Source organism: Bos mutus, chromosome 12, assembly GCF_027580195.1.
Source record: "Bos mutus isolate GX-2022 chromosome 12, NWIPB_WYAK_1.1, whole genome shotgun sequence".
Lineage (NCBI taxonomy): Eukaryota > Metazoa > Chordata > Mammalia > Artiodactyla > Bovidae > Bos > Bos mutus.
In genome coordinates, this window is record NC_091628.1 from 65,821,483 (window position 1) to 65,848,884 (window position 27,402).

General features: G+C 38.0%; 2 protein-coding genes across 5 annotated transcripts in view; both read left to right on the forward strand.

The window, feature by feature from the left end:
* Positions 1-27,402, forward strand: part of GPC5 (glypican 5) — a 1,591,779-nt gene that overhangs the window by 95,567 nt on the left and 1,468,810 nt on the right. The window lies entirely within an intron of this gene.
* Positions 1,861-2,273, forward strand: LOC102284609 (prothymosin alpha). Its single transcript, XM_005899506.3, has one exon. It carries the CDS (start codon positions 1,865-1,867, stop codon positions 2,195-2,197), a length of 333 nt encoding a protein of 110 aa, XP_005899568.2. The 5' UTR covers positions 1,861-1,864; the 3' UTR covers positions 2,198-2,273.

Here is a 27,402-nt window from a genome sequence, read left to right on the forward strand (position 1 = left end):
CTGCATTCAATATGTGCAGCATATTTGGAAAACTCAGCAGTGGCCACAGGACTGGAAAAGGTCAGTTTTCATTCCAATCCAAAAGAGAGGTAATGCCTAAGAATGCTCAAACTGCAGCACAATTGCACTCATCTCACACTCTAATAAAGTAATGCTCAAAATTCTCCAAGCTAGGCTTCAACAGTATGTGAACTGTGAACTTACAAATGTTCAAGATAGATTTAGAAAAGGCAGAGGAACCAGAGATCAAATTGCCAATGTCCACTGGATTTTCGAAAAAGCAAGAGAGTTCCAGAAAAGCATCTTCTTCTGGTTTATTGACTATGCAAAGCCTTTGACTGTGTGGATCACCAAAAACTGTGGAAAATTCTGAAAGAGATGGGAATACTGGACCACCTGACCTGCTTCCTGAGAAACCTGTATGCAGGTCAAGAAGCAACAGTTAAAATTGGACATGGAACAACAGACTGGTTCCAATTAGGAAAAGGAGTGCATGAAGGCTGTATATTGTCACCCTGTTTATATGCAGAGTACATCATGAGAAACGCTGAGCTGGATGAAGCACAAGTTGGAATCAAGATTGCCAGGAGAAATATCAATAACCTCAGATAGGCAGACGACACCACCCTTATGGCAGAAAGAAGAACTAAAGAGCCTCTTGATGAAAGTGAAAGAGGAGAGTGAAAAAGTTGGTTTAAAGCTCAACATTCAGAAAACTAAGATCATGGCATCTTGTCTCATCACTTCATGGCAAATAGATGGGGAAACAGTGAAAACAGTGGCAGACTTTATTTTTTTGTGTTCTGAAATACTGCAGTTGGTGACTGGAGCCATGAAATTAAAAGACACTTACTCCTTGGAAGAAAAGTTATGACCAACCTAGACAGAATATTCAAAAGCAGAGACATTATTTTGCCAACAAAGATCCATCTAGTCAAAGCTATGGTATTTCCAGGAGTCATGTATGGATGTGAGAGTTAGACTGTGAAGAAGGCTGAGTGCCGAAGAATTGATGCTTTTGAACTGTGGTGTTGGAGAAGACTCTTGAGAGTCCCTTGGACTGCAAGGAGATCCAACCAGTCCATTCTAAAGGAGATCAGTCCTGTATATTCATTGGAAGGACTGATGTTAAAGCTGAAATGCAAATACTTTGGCTACCTGATGCGAAGAGCTGACTCATTTGAAAAGACCCTGATGCTGGGAAAGATTGAAGGCACGAGGTGAAGGGGACTACAGAGGAAGAGATGGTTGGATTGCATCACAGACTCAATGGACATGAGTTTGAGTAAACCCCAGGATTTGGTGATGGACAGGGAGGTTTGGAGTGCTGCAGTCCATGGGGTCACAAAGATTTAGACACAACTGAGTGACTGAACTGAACATTTCTTTGTAAGCATCAGTTCAGTTCAGTCACTCAGTCATGTCTGAGTCTTTGTGGCCCCATGAACTGCAGCACGCCAGGCCTCCCTGTCCATCACCAACTACCGGAGTTCACTCAAACTCATGTCCATCAAGTTGGTGATGCCATCCAGCCATCTCATCCTCTGTTGTCCCCTTCTCCTCCTGCCCCCAATTCTTCCCAGCATCAGTCTTTTCCAATGAGTCAACTCTTCACATGAGGTGGCCAAAGTATTGGAGTTTCAGCTTTAGCATCAGTCCTTCCAATGAACACCCAGGTCCCACTGGCTGCTCTAAAAAGCCATTTTTGCATTGTTCCCATCTCTGGCTTCCTTGATCTCGCGCAGCCACCTCCTCCGTGCGCCATCACCACCACCGCGGACTCCGGCAGCTTTACCGCCAGAGTCCTGGAACTCCCGCTTTTATTCTCAGTCCCTTGCATTGGATCACAGGAGTGTGCCCCATCATGTCAGAGGTGGCCGCGGACACCAGCTCCGAGATCACCACCAAGGACTTAAAGGAGAAGAAGGAAGTTGTGGAGGAGGCAGAGAATGGGAGAGAGGCACCTGCAAATGGGAATGCTAATGAGGAAAATGGGGAGCAGGAGGCGGACAACAAGGTAGACGAAGAGGAGGAAGGTGGGGAGGAAGAGGAGGAGGAGAAGGAGGAAGGTGATGGTGAGGAAGAGGTCGGAGATGAAGATGAGGAGGCCGAGGCAGCTATGGGCAAACAGGCAGCTGAAGATGACGAGGATGACGATGTGGATACCAAGAAGCAGAAGACTGATGAGGATGACTAGACAGCAAAAAAGGAAAAGTTAAACTTAAAAAAAAAAAGGCCGCCATGACCTATTCACTGTCCACTTCCCGTCTCAGAATCTAAACGTGGTCACCTTCCAGTAGAGAGTCCCGCCTGCGCCTGGTGGGCAGCACCACCCACAGACGACTGCGCTCTCCACCACCCAACCAAAACCACAAGATGAATTTGCAACAGGGGAGGGAAAAAGAACCAAAACTTCCAAGGCCTCGCTTTTTTTCTTAAAGTACTTTAAAAAGGAAAATTTGTTTGTATTTTTTATTTACATTTTATATTTTTGTACATATTGTTAGGGGTCAGCCGTTTTTAATGATCTCGGATGACCAAACCAGCCTTCGGAGCATTCTCTGTCCTACTCTGACTTTACTTGTGGTGTGACCATGTTCATTATAATCTCAAAGGAGAAAAAAACCTTGTAAAGAAAAAGCAAAAACAACAACAACCAAAAAATCTTATTCCAAGCGTTCCAGTAACTTTTTTTGCGTATGTACTTAGCTGTACTATAAGTAGTTGGTTTGTATGAGATGGTTAAAAAGGCCAAAGATAAAAGGTTTCTTTTTTTTCCTTTTTTTGTCTACGAAGTTGCTGTTTATTTTTTGGCCTGTTTGATGTATGTGTGAAACAATGTTGTCCAACAATAAACCGGAATTTTATTTTGTTGAGTTGTTCTAACACAACAACAACAACAACAACAACAAAGAACACCCAGGACTGATCTCCTTCAGAATGGACTGGTTGGATCTCCTTGCAGTCCAAGGGACTCTCAAGAGTCTTCTCCAACACCACAGTTCAAATGCATCAATTCTTCGGCGCTCAGCTTTCTTCACAGTCCAACTCTCACATCCATATATGACTACTGGAAAAACCATAGCCTTCACTAGATGGACCTTTGTTGGCAAAGTAATGTCTCTGCTTTTCAATATGCTGTCTAGCTTGGTCATAACTTTCCTTCCAAGGAGTAACCGTCTTGTAATTTCAAGGCTGCAATCACCATCTGCAGTGATTTTGGAGCCCCCAAAAAATGAAGTCTGATACTGGTTCCACTGTTTCCCCATCTATTTGCCATGAAGTGATGGGGACCAGATGCCATGATCTTCATTTTCTGAATGTTGAGCTTTAAGCCAACTTTTTCAGTCTCCTCTTTCACTTTCATCAAGAGGCTTTTGAGTTCCTCTTCACTTTCTGCCATTAGGGTGGTGTCATCTGCATATCTGAGGTTATTGATATTTCTCCCGGCAATCTTGATCCCAGCTTGTGCTTCTTCCCTTCCAGCGTTTCTCATGATGTACTCTGCGTATAAGTTAAAAAAGCAGGGGACAATATACAGCCTTCACGTACTCCTTTTCCTATTTGGAACTAGTCTGTTGTTCCATGTCCAGTTCTAACTGTTGCTTCCTGACCTGCATATAGGTTTCTCAAGAGGAAGGTCAGGTGGTCTGGTATTCCCATCTCTTTCAGAATTCTCCACAGTTTATTGTGATCCACACAGTCAAAGGCTTTGGCATAGTCAATAAAGCAGAAATAGATGTTTTTCTGGAACTCTCTTGCTTTTTTGATGATCCAGTGGACGTTGGCAATTTGATCTCTGGTTCCTCTGCCTTTTCTAAAACCAGCTTGAACATCTGGAAGTTCACGGTTCACGTATTGCTGAAGCTTGGCTTGGAGAATTTTGAGCATTACTTTACTAGAGTGTGAGATGTGTGCGGTAGTTTAAACATTCTTTGGCATTGCCTTTCTTTTGGATTGGAATGAAAACTGACCTTTTCCAGTCCTGTGGCCACTGCTGAGTTTTCCAAATTTGCTGGTATATTGAGTGCAGCACTTTCACAGCATCATCTTTCAGGATTTGAAATAGCTCGACTGGAATTCCATCACCTCCACTAGCTTTGTTCATAGTGATGCTTCTTAAGGCCCACTTGACTTCACATTTCAGGATGTCTGGCTCTAGGTCAGTGATCACACCATCGTGATTATCTAGGTTTTGAAGCTCTTTTTTGTACAGTTCTTCTGTGTATTCTTGCCACCTCTTCTTAATGTCTTCTGCTTCTGTTAGGTCCATACAATTTTGTCCTTTATTGAGCCCATCTTTGCATGAAATGTTCCCTTGTTTTCTTGAAGAGATCTCTAGTCTTTCCCATTCTGTTGTTTTCTTCTATTTCTTTACATTGATCACTGAGGAAGGCTTTCTTATCTCTCCTTGCTATTCTTTGAAACTCTGCATTCAAATGGAAATATCTTTCCTTTTCTCCTTTGCTTTTCGCTTTTCTTCTTTTCACAGCTATTTGTAAGGCCTCCTCAGACAGCCATTTTGCTTTTTTGCATTTCTTTTCCATGGGGATGGTCTTGACCCTTGTCTCCTGTACAGTGTCATGAACCTCTGTACATAGTTCATCAAGCACTCTGTCTATAAGATCTAGTCCCTTAAATCTATTTCTCACTTCCATTGTATAATCATAAGGGATTTGATTTAGGTCATACCTGAATGGTCTAGTGGTTTTCCCTACTTTCTTCAATTTCAGTTTGAATTTGGCAACAAGGAGTTCATGGTCTGAGCCACAGTCAGCTCCTGGTCTTGTTTTTGCTGACTGTATAGAGCTTCTCCATCTTTGGCTGCAAAGAATATAATCAATCTGATTTCGGTGTTGACCATCTGATAATGTCCATGTGTAGAGTCTTCTCTGGTGTTGTTGGAAGAGAGTGTTTGCTATTATGCTTATTTAGCATAATAGTGGTTATTGTATAATATCCCCCGGAACATTTTTGTATATTCCTTTTTCCCATTAAATTTTTTTTATTAGTAACAGTATAGTTAATTTACAACATTGCGTTAGTTTCTTCTGTACAGAAAAGTTTATCAGTTATACATTGACACATATCCACTCTCTTTTAGAGTCTTTCTCCAAATAGTTCACAAAAGACTGTCTCAAATGACTTGTAATTGCACATGGACTCATATTGCAACTTCTCATTGTGATCCCAGTGTTTCTTCTGTTTAATGCTCCCTCATACCAAGCTCCCCAATTTTATCTTGGCTATTTCCTTTTCATTGTTGAGATCTTTCCTTTCAGTGACACCTATCTAAAGTCCCTTTTTTGTTTACTTCACAGTGCTTATCACCTTTTAAAAGTTTTATTTATTGTTTTGCTTTTTCTTTCTGTTGCCCTCAGGAACTTTAAGGTGCATGTCTTGTGGACTGACTTAACTGACTGAACAAATAAAGAAGAAAAAAAGAGCCACTTGCCTGTGCTCAGAGGGGCCTGAATGCCTGGAGATGAGAGGTGGAGTGAACCCTGAGTGATGGTTTGTGTAAGAAGTGGGAGGCGAGGTGCACTGTGAATGGTTGGGAATCTGTGAGAGAATCATGTTTTTAAACCTGGCAGGAAAATAATCATATTTGTGTTTTAAAGAATCACTCCTAGGGGAGTTGAGGGTGAGTGGGAAACAGTGTAGGAGGAGGAGAGTCAGTGAGGAAGCTGCTTCCGTAGCTCTGGTGATTGATGTTAAGGGGCAGAGTCAGGGAGTTACAGAGGAAATGAAGACAAATGGGACCAAAGACGATTTATTGGGTGTGCAGTTGGGGGAGCCATTGGATGTTGGTAAGCTTGGTCTGCAGGGGAGGCGGGGGGTTGTTTGATTTGTGATTCTCCTCCGGTAGCTTGATGCTTGTTATTATCGAGGAACGGGAAGATAGAGTATCAGATGTTATAATGAGTTCGGGCTTGGAGTGGTTGAATTTGATGGATCAGTGTGTTCTTCCACATGGAGATGTTCAATAAACAGTATGTGTTTGGGTCTTGGGAGACAAAGAGATGAGTCCTGATCAAAGAAGTGAATGTAAAACAAGAGCAGGTGAGAAAAGTGGAAGGAAGAGAAAGTCAGGGATAAAACTCAGATAAGAGAGAGGGGAATACGATGCTTTTTCCTCTTCACACTCTAGATACTTCTTAGTCACTTGTGTTGTGTCTGCCTCATCCAAGATGTCCTGAAAAGTGAGCTTTCCTTAACATTTGGCTTCAGCAGTTATTCCATCACTTCTTCTTGCATGTGGTTTACAGTTACCTTGATTTTTTTCTAAACTCCAGCCTCACTTCTGCTAGGCCATGTAAATCACAGCACTGTGGAAGTGAGAGTTTTCCATTTCCTGCTGGTGGCCTCATTCTGCCCAGTTCATCTGGCACAGGGACTCTGTGCTGCCTTTCAGAGGCAGCTCTACTCCAGGCAGTCCTGCTTAGAGCATCCTGACCTCAGCTCTTTAGGCATATGGTTGCTAACACCTCAATCTAAAATAGACACATCAGGTGACTTTCTATGACATTAAGCTGTGTTCATTTTCTTTGTAAACGTTGCCACTGTCCAATAATTTCTTCATTGTTTGTATGTTTCTATGTCCCACTCTTTGAGACCCCATGGACTACAGCATACCAGGCTTCCCTGTCTTTCACGATCTCCTAGAGTTTGCTCAAACTCATGTCCATTGTGTCGGTGATGTCATCTAACTGTCTCATCCTCTGCCTCCCCTTCTCCTGCCATCAGTCTTTCCCAGCATCAGGGTCTTTTCCAAATTGTTTCTTTAGTGTCTGTCTGTATCTGTGGGCAGCATGCTCCATGAGAGCAGTCCCGAGTTCTGTATTCGGTATTTGTGCTTAATATTTTCTCTTCCATAAACTCTTACTAACCTCTTGGATCATCCTGTTGCTTCCCTTTTGTTCTTTGCTCACACACAGGCTTCTCAGGCAAGCTTTCTGTATCTCCTATATCAAATAGACCCCATTTCCACATTCACCACCATTTATACCCTGATTTTTCTTAACAGCATTGATGGTTTTTTAATGTGCTTGATTGTCTGTGTCTTACCATTAGAATGTAAGTTCTCAAGGATAGCGACTTTGTTTCCTTCACTGCTCTGTCCTTAGACAGCAGGATGATTCCTGGCACATGGCATTTACCAATATTTGATGAGTGAAAGTGGATGGCTCAACAGGTAAAGAATGCACCTGCAATGCAGGAAATACGGGAGAGGTGGGTTTGATCCCTGGGTCAGGAAGATCCCCTGGAGAAGGAAATGGCAACCCACTCCAGTATTCTCACCTGAAAAATCCCATGGGCAGAGGAGCCTGGTGGACTACAATCCAAAGGGTTGCAAAGAGTTGGACATGGCATATATATGTAACTGAATGGATAAAAGTAGAAAAGTCTCTTTTGCCAGGCAGGAGCTTTGGTCAGCCAGTCTGATCATCTGATTCTTCCTGTTGGTAAATCCTACCTTTTTCTTGTGATCCACATGAGATGGAAGATTCCCTGATAGCTCAGTTGATAAAGAATCCACCTGCAATGCAGGAGGCCCCAGTTTGATTTCTGGGTTAGGAAGATCCACAGAAGAAGGGGTAAGCTACCTACTCAATATTCTTGGGCTTCCTTGTTGGCTTAGCTGGTAAATAATCCACCTGCAATGTGGGAGGCCTGGGTTCGATCCGTGGGTTGGGAAAATCCCCTGGAGAAGGGAAAGTCTACCCACTCCAGTGTTCTGGCCTGGAGAATTCCATGAACTATATTGTCCATGGGGTCACAAAGAATTGGATAAGACTGAGCAACTTTCACTTTCATGTGAGATGGATATTGAAGAGGATTCATTCACAAGGAGCAGTACCTAAGATTGTATACAAGCAGACCTAAAAATAAATAGCATCATAACTGGATGATCACCCTTGTATTTAAACACTGAGATGTTTAAATACAACTGCGCTGAATACACTTTCACCATCCTTGAAACTTCAAGATCCTTTTCTAGATTTCCATAAACCCGCATGCTGGTAGTCAGGGTCTTATGCCCCCTCTACCTTCTAGACTTTGAACTCCCTGTGTATAACTCTATACTATGCTACATCAACCCAGGTGTGAAACTCAACAGTTTGTTCAAGTTTCACAAAATAGAAACTAAAATAAACCAACCAATCACCGCTCCTCTAAGTAAGTTACAATTCTTTCTTGCTGTTTCCATCTTTCAACATTTTGTTAACCATCGTTATCTTTTCTTCTTTGCCCTTTAAGCTGTTTTGTTTCACACACTTGTCATTTTCCTAGAGTTTTGATGGGGGGATATTCATGTCCTGTAACTTAAAAAAAAAAAGTGATAACTTCCTAGATAGTCTTATCCTCTCCAGTATAGTCTTATAATGAAATCTCTGATAGCACCAAGGTATTAAGCAGTTTAAAAGTACTGATATATAATTTTATTTAGCTTTCTCTTTGTAAAAGGGAATTTGCGTGTTTCTATTTGGTGATATAGACTTTGTATAGGTTTCCTGATCTAACAGTGCTTGGCAGCTCCATTGGGCATACATCCATATATCTCTCCAGAAGGGATGATTGAGGATCAAAGAAGTGTATTTCTTTGCTTGAGATTGGAGAGTAAATAAGTGGCATATTTAAGTCAAGGCTTCTGGCTCCCAAGTCCATGCTCTTTCACTGCATATCATTTTTCCCCCTTAGGAATAAAGTTGTTACCTTTTAAAGATGAGTAATTATTTTATTAGTTTAACTAGAGGTTCATAAAAGTAATTCTAAACAGATGCATTTAAGATTGAGAAGAGAGTAAAAAACAGAGCAACGCTTTTGTTATCCTTCCAGCATCAGCCTCTTTACTTAATGTTTAAGACCATTAATCTTGCTTTCTTGTTTCTATGGGTTTTAGTAATGAGTTTCCCTGTTCTATTGCAGTGTAGTCTGGTTTCCCAATATTTTATCTTGATATCTCTTGCTCATCCTATTAACAGGATACTGGGAGATATCACAAAATTGCATAAAATTCTGAAAGCATGAAAGAGCTATATGCCAATAAGCTCTTTAAGTTTATGGATAATATAGAAGCAAAGTAATTAACAGAGAAAAAAGTAAAATTTACTTCCATATGATGAAGTGGAAAGCACTCTAAAACCAGAGTATTTGAGAAAGGCAAAAGATTTAAATAAAGTTATAGAAAGAATGAATAAAATATATTTAAGCATATTTAAAATGAAAGTGCATAAATGTCATTATAAATTTTAAAATATAGTGGATTATCATGGGAGACTTTTATTAATAACTTAGATCATAAAACATGATGTTCTGAGTTTTTCATACTTATTACACTGACTGATATTTGCTTATTACTGCTATTTACCAAATGAGAGCTTAAGTACTATTATAAAAGTGAAATTTGTCCACTGTAAGAAAAAAATTAAAAAATAGAATGAGTATCATTGTCCCTTAATTCCCACTTTAGTCCCAAGCTAAATGTAATTAGTATTTTGCTATATACATTCTGGATATACCAAATATGCATATATTTGACTGAAATACTTAATGAGCAAGCACTCATATATCAAATGAAATTATGTTGTATATACTTTTCTGTGGAAAATTCTGAAACAGATGGGAATACCAGACCACCTGACCTGCCTCTTGAGAAACCTATATGCAGGTCAGGAAGCAACAGTTAGAACTGGACATGGAACAACAGACTGGTTCCAAATAGGAAAAGGAGTTCGTCAAGGCTGTATATTGTCACCCTGCTTATTTAACTTATATGGAGAGTACATCATGGGAAACACTGGGACGGAAGAAGCACAAGCTGAAATCAAGATTGCTGGGAGAACTATCAATAACCTCAGATATGCAGATGACACCACCCTTATGGCAGAAAGTGAAGAGGAACTAAAGAGCCTCTTGATGAAAGTGAAAGAGGAGAGTGAAAAGTTGGTTTAAAGCTCAACATTCAGAAAACGAAGATCATGGCATCTGGTCCCATCACTTCATGAGAAATAGATGGGGAAACAGTGGAAACAGTGTCAGACTTTATTTTTGGGGGCTCCAAAATCACTGCAGATGGTGACTGCAGCCATGAAATTAAAAGACGCTTACTCCTTGGAAGGAAAGTTATGACCAAAGTAGATAGCATATTGAAAAGCAGAGACATTACTTTGCCAACAAAGGTCCGTCTAGTGAAGGCTATGGTTTTTCCAGTGTCATATATAGATGTGAGAGTTGGACTGTGAAGAAAGCTGAGTGCCGAAGAATTGATGCTTTTGAACTGTGGTGTTGGAGAAGACTCTTGAGAGTCCCTTGGACTGCAAGGAGATCCAACCAGTCCATTCTAAAGGAGATCAGTCCTGGGTGTTCTTTGGAAGGACTGATGCTGAAGCTGAAACTCCAATACTTTGGCTACCTCATGTGAAGAGTTGACTCATTGCAAAAGACCCTGATGCTGGGAGGGATTGGGCAGGATGAGAAGGGGATGACAGAAGATGAGATGGCTGAATTGCATTACCAACTTGATGAACATGAGTTGAGTAAACTCCGGGAGTTGGTGATGGACAGGGAGGCCTGGCATGCTGCAATTCATGGGGTCACAAGGTGTCGGACATGACTGAGCGACTGAACTGAACTGATGCTTTTCTGAAACATTTCTAGCATATGAAAAAAGTTTTAAAGTGAGATAAATACTGAAAATACTGAGAATTTTCTTAATTGGAATAGACTGTCACTCTCTTTAAGATATTTTTCAATGTTAAAGCTTACTCTGTGACTCTAACACAACATGTATTTAAAGAAAATATAAAGAAAAGTATTGAAGAAAAGAGATAGTATAAGGTAAAGGATAAGTGATCTTTTCTTTCTTGTTATTAGATGGTCAACATTTTTAAAGATTATTTACAGATAGTCAAGACCACTTTAATAGTTTCAAAATGGAGAAAATTGGTCTGTTAAACAGTTTGCATACAGAAATAATCATGGCTTTAGCCTTATTAGTTCAACATATTGTGAATGAAGTGTGAAAAGTACTGATACAAAAATTAGGCTCCATTCATAGAAGTGAAATTGGTAACAACATGCCTGGTAGAAAATGGTCTGTCCACGAAGCCACCTTGTTAGATGAACATTGGCAGTTAGGGTTTACAAAAAATGAGGACAGCCCTAATGGCATTCTAGTGGAAAACTATGCCACAGGAAAACTGATGGAAGGAATTCAGGGTATTTAGTTTGTTGAATAAGTTTTGTTCATATGGCTACAGATAAAATAAGGGCAATGAAATTTATAGAAAAGCAGGTTTAAATTCAATAGAAAGAAGATAAGACTTTTCACTTAATTGAGTGGCTACCCTGTGTCAGGTAACTTAAGAGATACGGTATGCATATTTGATCAAGGTGGAATTGAGAATGAGTTTTCAAAAAGATGGAGCAGTCACCAAAAATAGCCTTCAGACAACTGACTGGAAAAGAAATTTAACTCATTACTCCATATCTTACTATGAAAGAAATGTAAAAAGTATAAAATATTAAGGAATTAACTATAAGAAAATTCTATGTAAATACATAATTTATGTAGAATTAGAGCTATCCCATAAATTAAGCTCATTTTAAAGATAAAGCAGCTGAGTACCTGAAAGGCTAACAACCTGCATTATAAGGTTAGGAAGCATCAGGTTAACCCTGCTCTGACCCTAAAGCCTGTGTTCCAAATTCCATTCTATAATCTATAACAATTAACCCAGTGTTGTTGCTGTTGTTTAGTCATTCAGATCTTTTGCAACCCCCATGGCCTGTAGCCCATCAGGCTCCTCTCTCCAGGGGATTTTCAAAGCAAGAGTACTGAAGTTGGTTACCATGCCCTCCTCCAGGGGATCTTCCCAACCCAGGAATCGAGCCTGCGTCTCCTGCATTGGCAGGCAGATCCTTTACCACTGAGCCACCAGAGTAGCCCAATTAACCCGATACAACAGTATTATAAGTAGTCTGGCAAGATGTAAGAGCTTTCTGAGCCTTGAGGACTGAGACAAAATCAGGAGTATCTTCTAAGTTGTTGAAGTGATTCCAGTGGAAGTAGGAGACTCTGTGAGCTGATCACTCATAGTCCCTACAATTCTAAAATATTGTTGTTTTCATGCTCAAACAAATAAAGGTACAATAAGGAGAACTTCTAAAATACTTTATTATTAAAGTGACACTCAAAAGCATGCAATGCTCAGAGCTTTGAAAATGTCCACATTACTCCCTGACCCCACATACAAACAAACTTGGCTTCATAGTGATGACCATCTCAATATATTTTAACAAGTTGCTTTGTTAAGTCTTTAAAAATGTTCAAAAAGAAGGTTTAAACGTGTTCATATTTTAAGAGACCAAATAGTGAGATATTCATATTTTCATAGGCATTCTTATGAAAAGTGTTACTGTTTAAGAAATTATGCTACAATATATATTCATGAAAGGTAGATGTGATTAATAACCTCATCTTTGAATCCCAGAAAAGTGATGTTTCGTTTTGAGACTGTTCATATTACCTGAGGATAACAGTAATATAACATTAAATGCTCAAGAAAAACTTTATGTCAAGATATTTCCTGCTCAGATTTCTTTATTCTCTTTCCTCAAGTAGCATTTTTTTTTCTTTTTTTTTCAACTATAGTCTTTATGTTATACTTTATGTCCTCAGACCTTATTCATCTTTTTTTTTTTTTTAATTTATTCCTTTATTTCTCATGTGTTCCCCATCCTGAACCCTCCTCCCTCCTCCCTCCCCATACCATCCCTCTGGGTCGGCCCAGTGCACCAGCCCCAAGCATCCAGCATCGTGCATTGAACCTGGACTGGCATCTCGTTTCATACATGACATTTCACATGTTTCAATGCCATTCTCCCAAATCTTCCCACCCTCTCCCTCTCCCACAGAGTCCATAAGCCTGTTCTATACATCAGTGTCTCTTTTGCTGTCTCGTATACAGGGTTATCGTTACCATCTTTCTAAATTCCATATATATGCGTTAGTATACTGTATTGGTGTTTTTCTTTCTGGCTTACTTCACTCTGTATAATAGGCTCCAGTTTCATCCACCTCATTAGAACTGATTCAAATGTATTCTTTTTAATGGCTGAGTAATACTCCATTGTGTATATGTACCACTGCTTTCTTATCCATTCATCTGCTGATGGACATCTAGGTTGCTTCCATGTCCTGGCTATTATAAACAGTGCTGCGATGAACATTGGGGTACACGTGTCTCTTTCCCTTCTGGTTTCCTCAGTGTGTATGCCCAGCAGTGGGATTGCTGGATCATAAGGCAGTTCTATTTCCAGTTTTTTAAGGAATCTCCACACTGTTCTCCATAGTGGCTGTACTAGTTTGCATTCCCACCAACAGTGTAAGAGGGTTCCCTTTTTTCTCCACACCCTCTCCAGCATTTATTATTTGTAGACTTTTGGATCGCAGCCATTCTGACTGGTGTGAAATGGTATCTCATAGTGGTTTTGATTTGCATTTATCTGATAATGAGTGATGTTGAGCATCTTTTCATGTGTTTGTTAGCCATCTGTATGTCTTCTTTGGAGAAATGTCTATTTAGTTCTTTGGCCCATTTTTTGATTGGGTCATTTATTTTTCTGGAGTTGAGCTGTAGGAGTTGCTTGTATATTTTTGAGATTAGTTGTTTGTCCAGTTGCTTCATTTGCTATTATTTTCTCCCATTCTGAAGGCTGTCTTTTCACCTTGCTAATAGTTTCCTTTGATGTGCAGAAGCTTTTAAGTTTAATTAGGTCCCATTTGTTTATTTTTGCTTTTATTTCCAATATTCTGGGAGGTGGGTCATAGAGGATCCTGCTGTGATGTATGTCAGAGAGTGTTTTGCCTATGTTCTCCTCTAGGAGTTTTATAGTTTCTGGTCTTACGTTGAGATCTTTAATCCATTTTGAGTTTATTTTTGTGTAAGGTGTTAGAAAGTGTTCTAGTTTCATTCTTTTACAAGTGGTTGACCAGATTTCCCAGCACCACTTGTTAAAGAGATTGTCTTTAATCCATTGTATATTCTTGCCTCCTTTGTCAAAGATAAGGTGTCCATATGTGCGTGGATTTATCTCTGGGCTTTCTATTTTGTTCCATTGATCTATATTTCTGTCTTTGTGCCAGTACCATACTGTCTTGATAACTGTGGCTTTGTAGTAGAGCCTGAAGTCAGGTAGGTTGATTCCTCCAGTTCCATTTTTCTTTCTCAAGATCGCTTTGGCTATTCGAGGTTTTTTGTATTTCCATACAAATTGTGAAATTATTTGTTCTAGCTCTGTGAAGAATACTGTTGGTAGCTTGATAGGGATTGCATTGAATCTATAAATTGCTTTGGGTAGTATACTCATTTTCACTATATTGATTCTTCCAATCCATGAACATGGTATATTTCTCCATCTGTTAGTGTCCTCTTTGATTTCTTTCACCAGTGTTTTATAGTTTTCTATATATAGGTCTTTAGTTTCTTTAGGTAGATATATTCCTAAGTATTTTATTCTTTTTCGTTGCAATGGTGAATGGAATTGTTTCCTTAATTTCTCTTTCTGTTTTCTCATTATTAGTGTATAGGAATGCAAGGGATTTCTGTGTGTTGATTTTATATCCTGCAACTTTACTATAATCATTGATTAGTTCTAGTAATTTTCTGGTGGAGTCTTTAGGGTTTTCTATATAGAGGATCATGTCATCTGCAAATAGTGAGAGTTTTACTTCTTCTTTTCCAATTTGGATTCCTTTTATTTCTTTTTCTGCTCCGATTGCTGTGGCCAAAACTTCCAAAACTATGTTGAATAGTAATGGTGAAAGTGGGCACCCTTGTCTTGTTCCTGACTTTAGAGGAAATGCTTTCAATTTTTCACCATTGAGGATAATGTTTGCTGTGGGTTTGTCATATATAGCTTTTATTATGTTGAGGTATGTTCCTTCTATTCCTGCTTTCTGGAGAGTTTTTATCATAAATGAGTGTTGAATTTTGTCAAAGGCTTTCTCTGCATCTATTGAGATAATCATATGGTTTTTGTTTTTCAATTTGTTAATGTGGTGTATTACATTGATTGATTTGTGGATATTGAAGAATCCTTGCATCCCTGGGATAAAGCCCACTTGGTCATGGTGTATGATCTTTTTAATGTGTTGTTGGATTCTGATTGCTAGAATTTTGTTTAGGATTTTTGCATCTATGTTCATCAGTGATATTGGCCTATAGTTTTCTTTTTTTGTGGGATCTTTGTCAGGTTTTGGTATTAGGGTGATGGTGGCCTCATAGAATGAGTTTGGAAGTTTACCTTCCTCTGCAATTTTCTGGAAGAGTTTGAGCAGGATAGGTGTTAGCTCTTCTCTAAATTTTTGGTAGAATTCAGCTGTGAAGCCATCTGGACCTGGGCTTTTGTTTGCTGGAAGATTTTTGATTACAGTTTCAATTTCCGTGCTTGTGATGGGTCTGTTAAGGTTTTCTATTTCTTCCTGGTCAAGTTTTGGAAAGTTGTACTTTTCTAAGAATTTGTCCATTTCTTCCTCGTTGTCCATTTTATTGGCATATAATTGTTGATAATAGTCTCTTATGATCCTTTGTATTTCTGTGTTGTCTGTTGTGATCTCTCCATTTTCGTTTCTAATTTAATTGATTTGATTTTTCTCCCTTTGTTTCTTGATGAGTCTGGCTAATGGTTTATCAATTTTATTTATTCTTTCAAAGAACCAGCTTTTGACTTTGTTGATTTTTGCTATGGTCTCTTTTGTTTCTTTTGCATTTATTTCTGCTCTAATTTTTAAGATTTCTTTCCTTCTACTAACCCTGGGGTTCTTCATTTCTTCCTTTTCCAGTTGCTTTAGGTGTAGAGTTAGGTTATTTATTTGACTTTTTTCTTGTTTCTTGAGGTGTGCCTGTATTGCTATGAACTTTCCCCTTAGGACTGCTTTTACTGTGTCCTACAAGTTTTGGGTTGTTGTGTTTTCATTTTCATTCGTTTCTATGCAAATTTTGATTTCTTTTTTGATTTCTTCTGTGATTTGTTGGTTATTCAGCAGGGTGTTGTTTATCCTCCATATGTTGGAATTTTTAATAGTTTTTCTCCTGTAATTGAGATCTAATCTTACTGCATTGTGGTCAGAAAAGATGCTTGGAATGATTTCTATTTTTTTGAATTTACCAAGGCTAGTTTTTATGGCCCAGGATGTGATCTATCCTGGAGAAGGTTCCATGTGCGCTTGAGAAAAAGGTGAAATTCATTGTTTTGGGATGAAATGTCCTATAGATATCAATTAGGTCTAACTGGTCTATTGTATCGTTTAAAGTTTGTGTTTCCTTGTTAATTTTCTGTTTAGTTGATCTATCCATAGGTGTGAGTGGGGTATTAAAGTCTCCCACTATTATTGTGTTATTGTTAATTTCTCCTTTCATACTTGTTAGCATTTGTCTTACATACTGTGGTGCTCCCGTGTTGGGTGCATATATATTTATAATTGTTATATCTTCTTCTTGGATTGATCCTTTGATCATTATGTAGTGACCTTCTTTGTCTCTTTTCACAGCCTTTGTTTTAAAGTCTATTTTATCTGATATGAGTATTGCTACTCCTGCTTTCTTTTGGTCCCTATTTGCATGGAAAATCTTTTTCCAGCCCTTCACTTTCAGTCTGTCTCAAGTAGCATTTTAATTCAAAGCCATATTTAATTACAAAAGAATGCTTAAAATTAGCCATGATCGGTTTTAGTTTATTTGTGTATTTGCCTTACATTGGACATATAGCCAAGTAGTATTCATTTAATAATTAATGTATAATTTATAAGAATTTCTAGTACTTACATGAGCTGTATTGAAAGAGACTTGAGTACAAGAGATACCTCTTTGGATATAAGGTAAATTAATAATTTAGTTGCAGTATTTATGATCCCAGATGGTGGTAAATATCATTATCACCAAGCTTATGTTCATCATTATTACTTGTAACATCACCATTCCTACAAAATTTCTGATGATATTTGAAGTATTTAACTCTTACCATTTTCTTCTGTTTACATTTTCTTTTATATATAAAATTTTCTGTATATACATTTTATTGTTACTTCTCTTTGTTATTAAATATTCTTTGCAAGAGTGATATTTTATAGTTACAGAGGATTACATGCATATTTTATTATAAAGTCATGCTTTTCGTAAGGCTGAATTGTAAACACAATAGTTATAGCTGTTATCTCTATTGTGCTTATTTTGTGCTGGGAGCTGTTATAAGGCTTTAGAGATATCATCTTGTTTAAACTGCAGAACAGATGCATAAGTAGGTACTGTTATTATCCCCATTATACAGATGTTAAAAACCAAAACATGGCAAGGTTATATAATTTGCCCCAAGTCATCAGCTGGGAAGTTAGAGCTTGACTTTGAAACCAGGATGTCTGATTTTGGAATCCTAGCTGATAACCCTCATTTTTGCCTTGAAATGTGAAGTGTGATAAACATCCAGGGATGTACAGTTTTTACCCATATCTTGGCATTTTTTTTTCACTAAAAACTTACAAACATTTGAAAAGAACTTGGCACGTATTGCCAAATTGTTTTCCCAGAAACATTGCATGAATGTATACCCTTTCAATATTATTCCACAAATTCCTTTTTCCTGATACAGGAAGTGAATCTGTCAGTTTTTTCGGTGTTCGTTTTACTGAAAGAAATTGTACTAATGCATTTGTTGCTAACTTAGGAGGATATTAACGTTTTTACCTGTCTTATTAGCCAACTGTATTTCTTTTGTGAATTATTAATTCATTCTGTTATTTTTTCCTATTGAAGTGTTAGTGACTAAAAAAGTTTATCCTCATCCTTTATAGATGACATATTCTGTAAGTAGACACAATTTTTTCTTTTGAGATTTTTTCATAATGTGCTGATTTTATGCATAGAAAGGCTTTCTCTCCCCTGGGATTAGTTATTTATTTCAGTATAATCCTTTCTAATACATTTATATTGATTTTTTAAGACAGCATGTATCATTTTCATCCGTTTAGGTTATATTTGAGTTTGTAATAAGCCTCCTCTTGCAGAAGCATTTCCTTTCTCCTCTCTTTTATGATGTTAACTTTTCCAATATATGAAATGTATACAGAAGCTATACACACACACTCACTCATTCACACACATGCACATTTCTTTGCTATTTTTTTTTTGCTTAGAATTAAGTATAAAACAGTGAAATGGAAACGGTCACCAGAACTAGAACTTCCTGTGCTCAAGTCCAAATCCAACATTCATTAGCCTCACTACTGTTGCCTATAGTATTCTCTTATTTATTAAATTGAGATAATACTGCCCACCTAAACGGGTTCTTGTGAAGATTAATAAATTAATCTATGGAAAGCATTTATAATGGTGACTAACACATGTAAGTGGTATAAAACTTATAGTAATTACTCATGCTTAAATTCACAAGTTTTTGTGTATTATTATTATTTTTCTTTAATTTTTGATACAATATATTTGATTTTTAGCAGTAAAACTAGACATGCATTGTGTGTGCCTGTGTGTGTGTGTGTGTGTGTGTGTAATGTCTTTTAATAAAAAAAGTCATTTTAGTTTATTTAATGGATATATTTTATATGTCAGTAAATTTTGATAGTTTATATTATCCAAGAATTGCAATTTGTCAAGGTTGTTGAGTATTTCCCACTTAATTGTTTATAATATTCCCTTATTAAGGTCAAGTGGGCCTTAGAAAGCATCACTATGAACAAAGCTAGTGGAGGTGATGGAATTCCAGTTGAGCTATTTCAAATCCTGAAAGATGATGTTGTGAAAGTGCTGCACTCAATATGCCAGCAAATTTGGGAAACTCAGCAGTGGCCACAGGACTGGAAAAGGTCAGTTTTCATTCCAATCCAAAAGAAAGGCAATGTCAAAAAATGGTCAAACTACCACACAATTGCACTCATCTCTCACGCTAGTAAAGTAATGCTCAAAATTCTCCAAGCCAGGCTTCAGCAATATGTGAACCGTGAACTTCCAGATGTTCAAGCTGGTTTTAGAAAAGGCAGAGGAACCAGAGATCAAATTGCCAACATCCGCTGGATCATGGAAAAAGCAAGAGAGTTCCAGAAAAACATCTATTTCTGCTTGATTGACTATGCCAAAGCCTTTGACTGTGTGGATCACAATAAACTGTGGAAAATTCTGAAAGAGATGGGAATACCAGACCACCTGACCTGCCTCTTGAGAAACCTATATGCAACAGTCAGGTCAGGAAGCAACAGTTAGAACTGGACATGGAACAACAGACTGGTTCCAAATAGGAAAAGGAGTACGTCAAGGCTGTATATTGTCACCCTGCTTATTGAACTTCTATGAAGCGCACATCATGAGAAACACTGGGCTGGAGGAAGCACAAGCTGCAATCAAGATTGCCGGGAGAAATATCAATCACCTCAGATATGCAGATGACACCACCCTTATGGCAGAAAGTGAAGAGGAACTAAAAAGCCTCTTGATGAAAGTGAAAGAGGAGAGTGAAAAAGTTGACTTAAAGCTCAACATTCAGAAAACAAAGATCATGGCATCTGGTCCCCATCACTTCATGGCAAATAGATAGGGAAACAGTGTCAGACTTTATTTTTGGGGGCTCCAAAATCACTGCAGATGGTGATTGCAGCCATGAAATTATAAGACACGTACTCCTTGGAAGGAAAGTTATGACCAACCTAGATAGCATATTGAAAAGCAGAGACATTACTTTGCCAACAAAGGTCTGTCTAGTCAAGGCTAGACACAACTCAAAACCTATGAGATACAGCAAAAGGAGTTTTAAGAGGAAAGTTTATAGCAATACAATCCTACCTTAAGAAACAAGAAAAACATCAAATAGACAACTTAAATTTACACCTAAAACAACTAGAAAAAGAACAACCCCCCCCCCCAAATTATCAGAAGGGAAGAAATCATAAAGATCTGAGCAGAAATGAAAAAGAAAAAAAATAGTAAAGATTAATAAAACTAAAAGCTGGCTCCTTGAGAAGATAAACAGAATTGACAAACCTTTAGCCAGATTAATCAAGAAAAAAAGAGAGAAGAATCAAATCAACAAAATCGGAAATAAAGGAGAGGTTACAACAGACAATGCAGAAATACAAAGGATTATAAGAGATTACTGTATTCCTATTAAAAAAAAAAGAGATTATTATGAACAACTACATGGCAATAAAATGGATAACCTGGAAAAAATGGACAGATTTTTAGAAAAGTTAAATCTTCCAAGACTGAACCAGGAAGAAATAGAAATTATGAACAACCCAATTATAAACACTAAAATTGAAGCTGTGATCAAAAATCTCCCTTAGAACAAAGCCCAGGACCAAATGGCTTTACAGGTGAATTCTGTCAAACATTTAGAGAAGAGCTAATGCCTATCCTAAAACTCTTTCAAAAAACTGCAGAAGAAGGAACACTTCCAAACTCATTCTACAAGGCCACCATCACCCTGATACCAAAACAGACAAAGAGAACACTTTGAAAACTTCAGGCCAGTGTCACTGATGAACATGGATTAAAAAATCCTCAACAAAATTCTAGCAAACAAAATTCAACAACCCATTAAATAGCTCATACACTGTTATCAAGTTGGGTTAATTCCAGGGATGCAAGGATTCTTCAATATGTGCATATCAATCAATGTGATACACCATATTAACAAATTGAAAGATAAAAACCATATGATCATCTCAATAGATGCAGAAAAAGCCTTTGACAAAATTCAGCACCCATTTATGGTTAAACTTCTAAAAAAATGTGCATAGAAGGAATCTACCTCAACATAGTAAAGGTTGTATATGATATGCCCACTGCAAACATTATTCTGAGTGGTGAAAAACTGCAAGCATTCCCCCGAATATCAGGAACAAAACAAAGGTGTCCACTCTCACCACTATTACTCAACGTAGTTCTGGAAGTCCTAGCTACAGCAATCAGAGAAGAAAAAGAAATAAAAGGAATCCAGATTGGAAAAGAAGAAGTAAAGCTCTCACTGTTTGCAGATGACATAATACTATACATAGTAAACCCTAAAGATACTATCAGAAAATTACTAGAGCTAATCAATGAATTTAGCAAAGTTGTAGGATACAAAGGGCTTCCCTAGTGGCTCAGACAGTAAAGCGTCTGCCTGCAGTATGGGAGACCCAGGTTCAATCCCTGGGTTGGGAAGATCCCCTTGAGAAGGAAATGGCAACCCGCTCTAGTACTCTTGCCTGGAAAATTCCATGGACCGAGGAGCCTGGTAGGCTACAGTCCATGGAGTTGCAAAGAGTTGGACACGACTGAGCAACTTCACGTATGTAGGATACAAAATCAATTGCCAGAAATCACTTGCATTCCTATATACTAACAATGAAAAACCAGAAAAAGACATTGAATATAATTTTTAAGTTCATTTTTTAAAAATGAAAAAAATAATATGATATTTAGAGCTACATATTTATTCTAGTAAAACTTTATATCTCATTTTAATAGATGTACAGTTTCAGATTCCTAAAGGGACAGTGACATTCTTAGGCCACACAATGAGCAAATTGCAGAACTGCAAATTGTGCTCACGCCATCTGACTTATAGTCTTGACAATTTTCACACTGCGTCATGCTCTCAACAATTTTTTGTTAACACTCTGATATCCTGGAGATTGAGTTTGTAATACGGAATCTCTTAAAATGAGTTCGTTAATTTTCATAACCTTTTCAGTGTAGTAGTTAAAATGGAATATTTTTAATTTCTTCTGGAAGGGACTGACCTGCTGAACTTCTTGGTAACTCATGTCTGAATATCCTATGTAGGGATGTCTTGTGGTGGATAGGTTATGTCCAGTCTTTGCGCCCTGTATATCCCTCTGTTCCTTACCCCTGCACCAGTGAAACGTAAAGGAAAGCTGACTCATGACCACCCTCTTCCTTTATTCTTTGGTGCATTTTTTACTTTTGAATTAGCCATTTACACTTTCTTGATATGAGAATTACATAATCATCAAAGATAGAATGATAATGAGGATTTGTAGATGAAGAAGGTTGGTGTGTTTGTTTGTGTAGCTAAATCTTGAATGATTTTCATAGGAAGGTATTTTGTAATTGCAAGCTAGTTTGGGGTTAAACTCTAGAGTACATTAGGTTGAAAAGAAGTTCCAAGGAAAAAAGAAACTATCAAAAAAAAAAAAAACAATGATAGAGAATTTATCAAAATTTAGTGTCACAGTGGAGGAGAGAGATAGTAGAATGATTTGAGAAAATAGCATTGAAACATATGCATTACTATGTGTAAAGTAGATAGCCAGTGGGAATTGCTGTATGACCCAGGGAACCCAAAGTGGGGTGGGATAGGAAGAGAGGTGGGAGGGAGGTTTAAGACGGAGGGGCCATATGTATACCTATGGCTGATTCATGTTGATGTATGGCAGAAACTATCACAAGTGTAAAGTAATTATCCTCCAATTAAAAGACTGTAAAAAAAAAGAGTTAATATCATCAGAACAGGAGAATTTGGGATCTGGAAATGCAGTAATAGAAATTGCTAAGGAGAGGCAAGATGAGTTGACTGAAGCTGGGTGGGTAGGAGCTAGAGGTTTGATCACACAATGCAGACATACTGGAAAGAGTGGAACCAATAAAAGAACACATTTTGTATGATAGACTCTCAAATTCCAGAAACCTTTACTGTCACAATTGTTAGAGGGTAAAATTCAAATCAATTTTTAAAATATTAAATAAGTTCCTGCAAAACTGGAAGGCCAATGGTAGTATAAATGATGACTACATTAGGTGGATTTCCTGCAGTAACAAATATTTTAATAAAAAAAGTTACATGTGTGATAGTTAATTTTATGTGTCAGCTATGAAAGTGAAAGAGGAGAGTGAAAAAGTTGGCTTAAAACTCAACAGTCAGAAAACTAAGACCATGGCATCCAGTCCCATCACTTCATGGCAAATAGAGGGGGATACAATGGAAACCGTGAAAGACTTGGGCAATTTTCTTGGGCTCCAAAATCACTGCAGATGGTGACTGCAACCATGAAATTAAAAGACACTTGTTCCTTGGAAGAAAAGCTATGACTAACCTAGACAACATATTAAAAAGCAGAGGCATTACTTTGCCAACAAAGGTCCATCTAGTCAAGGCTATGGTTTTTCCAGTGGTCATGTATGGATGAGAGAGTTGGACTATAAAGAAGCTGAGTGCTGAAGAATTGATGCTTTTTGAACTGTGGTGTTGAAGAAGACTCATGAAAGTCCCTTGGACTGCAAGGAGATCCAACTGGTCAATCCTAAAGGAAATCAGTCCTGAATATTCATTGGGAGGACTGATGCTGAAGCTACAATACTTTGGCCACCTGATGCAAAGAGCCAACTATTTGTTCCAACTTGAACATCTGGAAGTTCTCATGTTATGACCTTGTTGAAGAGTAACTTGGAGAATTTTGAGTATTACTTTGCTAGTGTGTGAGATGAGTACAATTGTACAGTAATTTGGACATTCTTTGGCATATTAACTTTTTTGGATTTGGAATGAAAACTGACCTTTTCCAGTCGTGTGGCTACTGCTGAGTTTTTCAAATTTGCTGGCGTATTGAGTGCAGCACTTTGACAACATCATCTTTTAGGATTTGAAATAGCTCAGTTGGAATTCCATCACCTTTACTAGCTTTGTTCATAGTGATGCTTCCTAAGGCTGACTTGACTTTGCACTCCAGGATGTCTGGCTCTAGGTGAGTGATCACACCATTGTGGTTATCTGGGTCATAAAGATCTTTTTTGTATAGTTCTTCTGTGTATTCTTGTCACCTCTTCTTTAATATTCTGTTTCTTTTAGGTCCATACTTTTTTTTTATCCTTTATTGTGCCCATCTTTGCATGAAATGTTCCCTTCAGGTTCAGTTCAGTTCAGTTGCTCAGTTGTGTCTGACTCTTTGCAAACCCATGGACTGTGGCATGCCAGACTTCTCCGTCCATCACTAACTCCCAGAGCTTGGCCAAACTTATGTACATTAAGTCAGTGATGCCATCCAACCATCTCATCCTCTGTCGTCCCCTTCTCCTCCTGCCTTTAATCTTTCCCAGCATCAGGGTCTTTTCCAATGAGTCAGTTCTTCGCATCAGATGGCCAAAATATTGGAGTTTCAGCTTCAGCATCAGTCCTTCCAATGAATATTCACGACTGATTTCCTTTAGGATTGACTGGTTTGATCTCCTTGCAGTAGGGATTCTCAATGTTCCCTTGGTATCTCTAATTTTCTTGAAGACATGTCTAGTCTTTCCCATTTGTTATTTTCCTTTATTTTTTGCATTGATCACTGAGGAAGGCTTTGTTCTCTCTCCTTGCTATTGTTTGGAACTCTGCATTCAGATGGGTATATGTTTCCCTTTATTCTTTGCCTTTCACTTCTTTTCTCAGCTATTTGTAAGGCCTCTTCAGACAAATTTTTTTTTTTTTTTTGTATTTCTTTTTCTTGGGGATCGTTTTGATCACCACCTCCTGTACAGTGTTACAAACCTCTGTCCATTATTCTTCATGCAGTCTGTCAGATCTGATCCTTTGAATCTATTTGTCACTTCCACTGTATAATCGTAAGGGATTTGATTTAGGTCATACCTGAATGGCCTAGTGATTTTCCATACTTTCTTCAATTTAAGTCTGAATTTGGCAAGAAGGAGTTCATGGTCTGAGCCACAGTCAGTTCCCAGTCTTGCTTTTGCTGACTGTATAGAGCTTCTCCATCTCTGACTGCAAGGAATATAATCAATCTGATTTCGGTAAAGTCCATCTGGTGATGTCCATGTGTAGAGTCGTCTCTGGTGTTCTTGGAAAAGGGTGTTTGCTATGACCAGTGTGTTCTCTTGGCAAAACTCTGTTAGCCTTTGCCCTGCTTCATGTTTTACTCCAAGACCAAACTTGCCTGTTACTCCATGTTTTACTCCAAGGCCAAACTTGCCTGTTCCTCCAGGTATCTCTTGATTTCCTACTTTCACATCCCGGTCCCCTGTGATGAAAAGCACATCTTTTTTGGGTGTTAGTTCCAGAAGGTCTTGTAGGTCTTCAGAGAACCATTCAGCTTCAGCTACTTTGGCCTTAGAGGTTGAGGCATAAACTTGGATTACTGTGATATTGAATGGTTTGCCTTGGAAACGAACAGAGATTATTCTGTTGTTTTTGAGATTGCACCCGAGTACTGCATTTTGGACTCTTGTTTACTATGAGGATTACTCCATTTCTTATAAGGGATTCTTTCCCACAGTAGTAGATATAGTGATCATCTGAATGAAATTCACCCATTCCGGTCCATTTAGTTCACTGATTCCTAAAATGTTGATATTCACTCTTGCCATCTCCTGTTTGCCACTTCCAATTTACCTTGGTTCATGGACCTAACATTCCAGATTCATATACAACATTGTTCTTTACAGCATCTGACTTTTCTTTTACCCAGACACATCCACAACTGGGCATTGTTTCCACTTTGGCTCAGTGTCTTCATTCCTTCTGGAGCAATATCTCCACTCTTCTCCAGTAGCATATTGTGCACGTACTGATCTGGGGAGTTCATCTTTTAGTGTCATATCATTTTGCCTTTTCATACTGCTTCATACTTTTCACAGTGTAGGTTGGCCTCATCTATTCAGTTGAAGCCCTTGACTTCAATTTATAGCAAAGCTAGATAAGATTACATTCCAGCTTATGCCTTCAGAAGCCACACTTCTCTGGGTATACAACTTGCAGGCCTGTCCTGAGGACTTCAGACTTATCATCTCCACAATTCTGTGAGCCAGTTTCTTAATAACAAATCTCTGTGTATGTGTATCTATAGCCTATTGGTTCTGTTTCTTTGGGGAACCCTGACTAAGACGATCTGGATAGCTTATTTTTAAACAATAAAATAAATCTGCTGCTGCTTGTTACTTTAGGGTTGTTTACCAGATACACAACAAATTAGTCATTTACTGTAGAAGTGGTGATTTGTTGTTTTGGGTAATTATAAGTTATAACAAAACAGTCATTATAATTTAATGATCATTTGGGCATTTTAATTCATTTTTAAAATAGAATTTTAAATTCTAGTAGTTATGTTTAAATTTAATAAATTATAATTCTTCGTATTCTTATGAAGATTTAAAACAAGCCCTTAACTGACTTTCAGTGATGATTAAATTATCCCTGGTGTGTGGGACAAGGCCAAACCAATTGTTCACATTTGGCATCTGCCCTGTTGTTTCTTTTATTTTTCTTCATATGAATAAACAAGAGGTGTGGTTTCTAGAATTGTCAGGTTGGCAGTGTTTCATGAGAACTGAAACCAATTCAGAAAAATTAAAGTCATTCAGTCTTAAGCTCCACAATGTTCAAGGTTGTTCTAGGAACTGAACCTGTATCAACTTTTGGAATGTGAGAGAGAAATATAAGCATATGCCAGAGAATACTGCCAGTGCCTTTTTATACCAATGGCTTGGGGAGATGTAAGGGCCATCACAGGTCTGAGAGAATACTGTTTCTTTCCCTCCCTCCCCACTCTGTCAGCATGGAGTGCCTCTTGTATACGTTTGTCTGTAAGAGTGACATTTAACTTTTAACTTTAAACACCTGTGTGGTTTCACTACAAATCAGATATATTATTGTGCCTCCTTTTGTTAATGACATATGACCTGTTTGTTATAGACTAAAAGAAATGTAAAATAAGGATCATATAGTTTGAAAATTTAAAGGAGACTTCAAAAGAGGCAGTCTTTGAACATGAAGCAGTCTGTGAAATGAACTGTTAAAGAAGTGACCAATTTCTCAGGTCCTTTAAACTTCTTATCCCCCTTTTAAGCACCAACTGTTTGCCAGTACGAAGACTAAGGCCCAGAAGTTTAACAGCTGTGATTAGAATGCATCTCCCCTCCCACACCCCCAGCCACACAGGCACACAGCTTTGGAATCTTGGTTAGACACATGGTCTTTAATGCCTCACAACTGAACTTCTCAATTTAAAGACGTTCCCTAGAGTAGTATGTTTCTTCATGCTGCCACTTAATTGGGGGCAATGCCATTTTTTAATGGATGTATTGTAGTCACAATTAGCATTAAGATATCAAAATTTCATTTCAGCAAATCAAGAGGACTTACCTATGAAATGAAAGTAATTCAGATCATTCCAGGAAGATTTTAATAAAAAATGGATTTCTACAGCTCTGATCAAACTAAATTTCTAGAATATGTGGCCAGCTTATTTTTCAAAGAGAAATATCACTAACTATATTCTGTTCATGCACTGACTAAGGGCTTATTATCTTTAGATGATTTTGCCTGCCTTCTGCTTTACTTCTTCTTGGGCTACACCAGGTAAAGGTTGTTTCTTTGGGTCATCTACTGCTTGCTCAC